Source organism: Pelodiscus sinensis, chromosome 5 (assembly GCF_052426305.1).
Source record: "Pelodiscus sinensis isolate ZL-2025 chromosome 5, ASM5242630v1, whole genome shotgun sequence".
Taxonomy (NCBI): Eukaryota; Metazoa; Chordata; order Testudines; family Trionychidae; genus Pelodiscus; species Pelodiscus sinensis.
Window position 1 is genome coordinate 48,635,638 of NC_143056.1, and position 8,033 is coordinate 48,643,670.

Sequence of the window (8,033 nt, forward strand, 5' to 3'; positions counted from 1 at the left end):
TATTGGAGTGTAAGCTTTCGTGGGCAAAGACCCACTTCGTCAGATGTGATTGTGGAAGCTACTAACGACTGTTAAATTTCCAATGATTGCTATAAAAAATATCTATTGACGTTCATCTGCGCAATGGTAACAGTGAATGAAGTGTTAAGAGTAATAAAAATATGCTTTCAAAAAGTAAATAAAGGAGCAAAACGCCATTTAACAGTGCATTGCAAGAAAACTGCAGTCCAGTCCAACAATCTGAATAAAAGACAAGCCAAATATGATCCCTGCTGCAGCTGTGAGTTGTTAGAGGGGCATATAAATACATGCGCGAGAGAGTCTTTTAAACATTGACAGTTATCGTATATAGAATACTTCACTGACTCAAACCTGTTTTAACAGCTCCATTGGAGGCACCAGTTCCTCTGCTGTGCACTGTACCCTTAAGGGCACAGTCCTGGGAAGCACGTGATGAGATGCGAGAGCGGGGATCTCCTCCGCCCCCATTGCTTTTTTTTTTTTTCCAGCCGCAGCAGAGGGCTCATCCCCATTGGGTAACTGTCACCCCCGCCCCTCTGGCTGCGCAGCAAGCCAGTCAGAAGCAGGGCGCACGTGGTCACCCCACAAGGGGGCCGTTCCGGACAGCTGTTACTGAGCATGCTCATTTCACAAGCGCATGCTCAGTACCATGAGAGTAGCCCGGGGCAGAGAGGCCCGGCGGTGCACCAGCTCCTGACGCGGGGCGGGGCGGGGCGGGGCGCGGCGCAGGTGGGAGACGTTCCCCGCCTACTCAGAGCGGGCTCAGTCAGGTTGCGGGGCCTCGCACGCCGCACGCAGACAGGTCCGGCAATGGCGCTAGGCTCGGCCTGGGGGCGGGTGTCGTGGCTCTATTACCAGTATCTGCTCGTCACCGCGCTCTACATGCTGGAGCCCTGGGAGCGGACGGTCTTCAGTATCCTTCCGCGGCCCGGGCCTGGGTTCCGTTAACTGAGCGGCAGCGCGCGCCGGAGGATAGTGAGCCGGCCGGGGAGGGGGCGTAGCACGTGGCTGGCCTCTAAGGGGAGTGAGGCGGAGGTGCGGGGGAGGGGTGATGGCTCCGCGTGGGGAGGGGGCGGGCTCGGGGCGCAGCAGTGGCTTGTCTAGGGCCTGCTGCTCCGCTTCGGGCGGGAGCTGGACCCGAGTGGCTGCTCTGCTGTCCAAGCTGTGAGCCTTCGCGTGCTTCTCTGCGCACTCAGCGGTGGGAGCGCCGCGGGGTGTGGCTCGGCCTCAGCCAAGCTGCGAGAGGTGCTTGCGGGTGGCAATAGGTGGGTCTGGCCTCTTCCCTGCGCAGGCTGCTCTGCTGTCCCTGCAGCCCGCGTCCGAAGAATGCTGTGAGGTCAAGGCACCGGGCTGTGACTTGGGAGGTCTGGGTTTGATTCTGTGTTCCCAGGTGCTCTGAATGCCTTGGAGCACTTCTCTGATGTTGAGTGCCTGGTGTGCCCCTTCCTGTCTGTAAAATGGGCCCGATAACACACTCTTGGCAGGTGTATGGTTTATGCCTTTAAGTGATTTTTGGGAGGTGGTAGGCCCTTGTTCACATAGCTACACTGGCTAACCCCCCTGTATGCTGGTAGTTATACAGACCAAGAGAACTCTTGAGTTTTTAGAGTTGATGATTTAATCGTGTCAGATAGTTGCCGTTATAACTACACTAGTTTTTGAACGTGTCAGTGGTGCAAAGTGTATAATGGTTAATGTGGTACTATTTCTTTTGGCCCATGTGTGAGGAATATGTTCGCTCTTTGCTTGTTAAAATCACATTCATATTCACTATCTGTATTGTTACAACAGACTAACAAGTGCTGCCAGCTGTGAGAGCAAGCAACAGAGTATCTTTTAGAAAGAAGTAAGGTGTATCCAGTATCTGTCTAGCTTAAACTTTCACAGGCCTCTTTTTGGATTTATACCTCTTCTATCCATTTAGCAGTTTAATTCATTTGAGTCAGAGATGGGTTTTTGTCTTGATGCAATTTCTCCTTTCATTTTTTTTTATTATGCGATATTTTTCTGTATGTTAACCTGAGGAATTAAGGTTTTTATTAGCCAAAAGTACTTCATGTATTTCTTCATATTTTGCACACTTGAAAGGAAAACGTGTATTTCATGTAACAAGCAAAGTAACTTATATATGTTGCATAGTCATGCAACTCTAGGTTTCCATTTTGCTTGGTCTTTAGTTTACTGACCCTGTAGCTGCTGAATTTGCCCGTTTTATGTATTTCACTACAAAATAGACTGCTAATATGAAGGTTCAATGTAGAGACCTATATCTAGAAAATTGTTTAATTGAGTAGTTGTTTCTATAAGATAATGTCTTCGGGGTTTGACTCTCCAGTGCCTTTCTATTCTGAATGTGATAATTTGATCTGTTAAAACAATACCTCATATTTGCAGCCATATTTGCAGATGACCTTTAAAAGTACTTGCAAGGAGCACTGACAGGAGAAGAAATAAATTAATGTAACCGATAACAAAGAAAATAGGGTGGTAGTAACAATAATGATGTCCTTGTTGGGGTAATGGTCTGTTGTAAAGAAAATATCTGCTGTTAGTAAACACAGCTACATCTCTATTACTATATGGACTGTTTGAGCTTCAGGTAATTTTTTTTCTACAGTAATGGTAAAAAATGGAAAGCATACAAAACAAATGAGTGGACTTGAACATTCATGTTCATGTACATTCATGTAGTATGTTGAATTTCTCTTAAGTTAGGTAGTCTATACTTTTGTAATAATTCCTGGCTCCATTTATGCCAGGTCCAGTATCAGTGAAGAAAGATCTTTATTTTCTATACTTCAGGAGTGTTATGATTTGTCAGAGTAATTAGGCTTGAACATTGACTTCATTATCAGTTAAGCAATCTTCTGATTCTGACAAAACATAAGTAACTGAAGGGTGTGTGTATTTGTCCATATTTTGTTTACAAACTGAAACACTAGTTCCTGCAAGTAGCATTTAAAATTGATTTGACAGATATTTTCAGGATTTTTTTATTGTATTGAAGTAATTGCTGAGTATTAGGGATATCAATGTGTAGGTGACTATACGATTAATTGATAAGCCTAGGCTTATCTGTTAATCTTGTTGACTACATGCATTTCTCCCCCCCCCCCCCCCCCTTGCTGTCTCAGTATCCGAGACAGCAAAGAGGAGAGCTGGTGCTGGGGAGAGTTGGCTTAAAATCTAGTTCCCCCTAGCACTGGCTCTGTGGTACCACCTGCCCCCCGTCCCATGCTCCTGCTTCTGTTAGAAGGGACAGCAGGAGAGGCTGCCATGAAGCAGCCTCTGTTGAAGGCAAGCCCTGTGGATAGAGGATGCTTTGTATCCCACGGAGCAGCCTCTGTCTGCGGTGAGCCTTGGCTTGCTGTGGGCAGCGGCTGCTTTGTGGCAGCAGCCCCTGCCCATTGAGGGTCCGAGCTCACCACTGTCAGAGGCTGCTCCACATCCCATGGAGCAGCCTCTGTCTGTGGGGAGCTCATATCTGCTTTGGACAGGGGCTGCTATCACCTCACGCTGCTACCTCTGATAGAGGCAGTGTGGGGTAGTCTGAGGGCTCCCTGGGAGTGGGGCTGGGAGAGCACTGGCTGCCAGTCCCACTTCTGGGAACTATCATATAGTGGTGTAACCACTAAGATTACATATAGTTATGCAGCTATTCAATTATCTGATATCTAACATCCCTACTGTGTGTACTAGGAATGTAAGTGACTAGGCGAGTCACTGCTTGATTAGTTGTTTCCATCCCACACCTTGTTACCTCTGTATCAGCGTTGGTCCCCCCGGCACAGTCTCAGGGGCGGTGGGGAGGGAGGCACAGTGAAGAACCCAATGCAAGTTGGGACTACTTCAGGTGGCTCTTACTACATTTAAAAGGCAGAGGTGCAGCAGTCCTGGAGCAGATGCGAATCTTGAGCTACCCTCACTGCAGCTCTGCATTTTAAGTGTAGGACAGGGCTACTCAACTTTGGAAGCCCCGGGGACCACAATGATACTCTCAGCACATGCTGAGAGCCTCAACTTAAATGTGATTGCATATACGTGCAAATATATATGCAAATAGCATCTTTCACACTGATGGTCATGAATACAAAGACTAAGGCAAGACTACACAACACACAAGCCCCATTTAAGTCAGTTCTGCTGATAATAATAAAATGCAATATTTACCTGATTTCCACCCATAACAGCACTTGAAATGCATTTTAGTAGTTAAATTCCTGGACTGTCATTGCTCATTACAACAGAAGAACATTATATTGACTTGTCATTATGGAGCGTGCTCCCAGTGGAGGCCATGCGTGAAAGACCCCACTCGTGGGCCGCATATTGAGCCTCATGTAAACCCAAACTGCACCGTGGGCCACAAACAAATGCGCTGCGAGCTGCTTGTTGAGTAGCCCTGGTATAGGAGCTGGGCTGCCTACAAGCCTGGCTCCTACTACATTTAAACTGCAGAGCTGCAGCATGGGTAGCGTGTGCCCTCCTTATCAACTAATCGAGTAGTCAATAGAAATTCCATTGACTATTCAGTTAGCTAATTAAACATTACTTAACATAGCTAGTGTATACTACTTTAGCAATTGTTGGTCATTTTTAATTTTTACAATGACTATAAGTTTACTGGCCAGTGTGAACAGGAAGTAAAGTGTTAAGCATCTTGAGAAGTATGAACACTGCGTTTGAATAAAAAGATGTCTTTAAAAGACTGTCTTTTAGGCTCCTTTGAGTGAGAATGTTATTTTGGTCTTTGTGCTTATTCAGTCCTTGAACTATTGACTGAAACATTCAGTGAGTTTGATTGTAATAGATACCTGTAGATACTGAACTGATATTAATGTCCTGTAAGCCCTTGAATTGCTGCTGGATGGGTATTACCATTTATCTGGCTTGAAACACCATCTCTTCAGGGCTTTAAAGTTCATACTTAAAGTAAAAGATTTGCAAAAATGACATTGACCCAGCACTAAATATAGTATTGCTGGCTTAAGGGAGTCAGTCCCTTTATAAAGGGACTATCTGGCTATCACACAATCAATGTGTTATTGTTTCTGTATACTTTCCTGTTTGTCTATTGTACGTGAAGTGGAACATTTAGATTGGTTCTACTTATAAGTTAAGAGAATTAATACTACAATAGTTCCTTTTATTGAAGTGCTGTTGAAAAATGAGCATCACGAGCATTGAGAGCATACCCCCATTTTGCAGATGGAGAAGCTAAGTGACCTGCCCAGAGCCTGTAGGCCAGGAGTGGGGAATCTAAGGTCCAGGGGTTGGATGCAGCCCCAGGCTTGTCTGCATCAGGCCCTCTAAGCTTGCGGCTCCTCTCCCAGCATTGGAGAATCTCTGCTGGTTCTGTAGCTCCACCCACCATGGGATTGGAGTGTGTGCACACATAAAATCTACTAGCCTGGGACGCCCTAAAGACTCTGGTGTGCAAGAAGAATGTGGGGAGTGAGTGTTTGGTGGGTTTTTTCTTCCTTCTCACTTGTGCGCGGCCCCTGACTGATTTTTTTTTCTTTCTCTGTGTCTGTGGCCCCCAACCCACAAAAAAGTTCCCTACACCTTCTAGAGGCAGCTGGGAATGGTACCCAGGTCTTGTGACCTAACGATTGTTCTCCTAGTAATGTGTACATAGAAATTAAGGTTTTCTTTACTTAGGACATTCTTTTCCAAGAGAACCCTTGAGATCAGCATTGAAAAATTGGTTTATTCAAATACGAGCATATTATAATAGATATCTGGGTAAAAGATCTTTTGTGTAGCTCTCCTGTCTCTTTGAATTAGCACGTAGATGTTGCTCTTGCTGACAGGGTCAAACTCAGAATGTGGAGAAGCTTTTGTCTTTTGGGGAATCTGATTATTTCCCATTAATATGTTTCTCCTCCTTCTGTTTCCTTCCCTCATCCAAAAAATGGACAGGTTTTTTTTTTAATGTCCAAGGCATTTGGCAATAAAATCAAGAATCTAGAAAACATTCTTGTAGAGTTATCATTACTGGTCTTCTAATTTTCACATAGGTTTCTTCTTATGTGAATACAGTTGAGTACAGGAGGCCCCCACTTTGCGACTGCCCGATTTATGACCCCCCGCACATACAACCTTTCCTGTAAATGCGGCCGGGGCCAAAACCCCCCAACTTACGTACTTGGCCCTGTATTTACGACGGTGTATGATGCTTGACATAATGTGGACTCGAGTTACAATGCCCCCAACTTGCAACACTATCTCTGGAACTGATTGCGTCGCAAGTCGGGGGCAGCATGTATATACAAGTTTTATAATAGTTTTGAAGGATAGTGTTAAAACGTTCTTGTTTTGTGGTTTAACAGAATTCTAAACTGCAGCTTTCCTTAACTATTGCTCAGATTCCATGCTGATTTCTATTGTTGGAATGGCACTGTACACTGGCTACGTGTTTATGCCTCAACACATCATGGCGATATTACACTACTTTGAAATTGTGCAGTATTGAAGAAAATAAGTCCCAGATGTACTTACTAGTCGAAAAGTAACAATGATTCTAGAGTCACCCTGCAAAGAAGATCCAACCACTTTGTTTTAACAAGACTTCAACAGATGTCAAAACAGGCAACACACAGCTATGACTCTGAAGACTAGGAAACTAGATGTGTAAAGTAGGGACACAACATACCTCAGTGTTGTGTTCATTCACTTTAATTTACAAGATGCTCTTGTATAGTAGTTTTGCCTATTTTAACATAGTGATTGTACTTTGATATCAGTATTTTCTTAACTTTGTGACCGTTTCAATATTGCACTGTGAAAGCTTTTTGTAATGTACTTTGAGTAAACTTTGCCTTCTATATTTAATCAAATCATTAAATAGGACTTAAAGGTTTTATTATTGTATAGTATACATCTGCCTAAATATATATTTCTATTTACACATTTTCTAAGAAAATGCCTTTAGAGTGAGTAACAGAGATTCATTCATCTAACATTGCTTACAAAAGCAGTTTGTAAGCCTCAACTCAGGTGTACTGTCTGCTGTCCAGACTTTGTCCAACAAAGTATTTGTGCATATTACTATATTTGGCTTTAGCAACAAATCTCAAGTATTCTGTATTACAGCTGGAAAAAGAGGGATGGATGAGACAGTTAACACTTCACTCATCATCTTTTGGGATAAGATTATAAATGTATTCTTTCCAAAGTTGGAGCAAAAGGACTAATGGATTTTCACTCTTTCATGAACTGCATCTAGGCCCTCAAGGTTTTGTAATTTAATGTTCTAACTTCTAACTAAACTGTACTTGTACATAATGCTTGTCGTTCAAGGATTGTTTCAGTGCAGATGGAGTTTTTTTCCTATGTTCATTGTCAGCGTTGTAATTGTCTTGTTTTAAACTTCTTCATTGCAGTTAATCTTCTAAGCATATTTGAACATATTCTTGTTATAAATGACCAAAACATAGAATTCTAAGTGGACTTGAGTTAAAACTACAGCAATAAGAAGCAGAATGCTTGGCTGAACTCCTGTCTTTGTTCTTACAGCATTTTTCAGATTTGTATTCTGAAATGTAAAATGGCAACCTAACTTTCTAAGGTGGAGGATATTTTTTGTTCTTAAAAAATAAAAACTAAAAGCCAGTTGGATGCAACACTTTTCTCCTTTATTTTGAAAAGTTAATGTGTGTGATGGATACTGATCAAAACTCCCAAAGGAGATGGGGCAAGGGAATGATAACCAAAGAATCTCACTTGTTCCAGTAAAAATAACTACTGTGGGCCAAATTATGTCCTAATATATACAGCTTCTGTTGATGCTAATAGAAATGCATTATACCTAATTAATGCACAGTTATTAGACAATTCTCATATGTAATGTAATAAAAGTTTAATTCCCTTAAATATGCATTCCAGAGAGGAAAAGTAATATGCTTTTTCCTTTTTTTAAATAAAATAGTGGATGAACTTTATTTTCAGTTTAATGGAATATAACTTGTTCTGTTAAACTAGGGATGCAACAACATACATGTATAAACTGT

At 42.8% G+C, this 8,033-nt stretch overlaps 1 protein-coding gene across 1 annotated transcript; it reads left to right on the forward strand.

The window, feature by feature from the left end:
• The first annotated feature begins 708 nt into the window (after positions 1–708).
• SPTSSA (serine palmitoyltransferase small subunit A) lies at positions 709–7,635 on the forward strand. The gene is made up of 2 exons (XM_006117670.4): positions 709–934; positions 6,390–7,635. Exons 1-2 carry the CDS (start codon positions 832–834, stop codon positions 6,494–6,496), a joined length of 210 nt encoding a protein of 69 aa, XP_006117732.2. The 5' UTR covers positions 709–831; the 3' UTR covers positions 6,497–7,635.
• The last annotated feature ends 398 nt before the right edge of the window (positions 7,636–8,033 follow it).

Coding starts and splice junctions, on each gene's coding strand:
- SPTSSA (XM_006117670.4), top strand. CDS start 832: ATGGCGCTAGGCTCGGCCTGGGGGCGGGTGTCGTGGCTCTATTACCAG. Junction 935..6,389: donor CTGGGAGCGGACGGTCTTCA/GTATCCTTCCGC, acceptor ACTATTGCTCAG/ATTCCATGCTGATTTCTATT.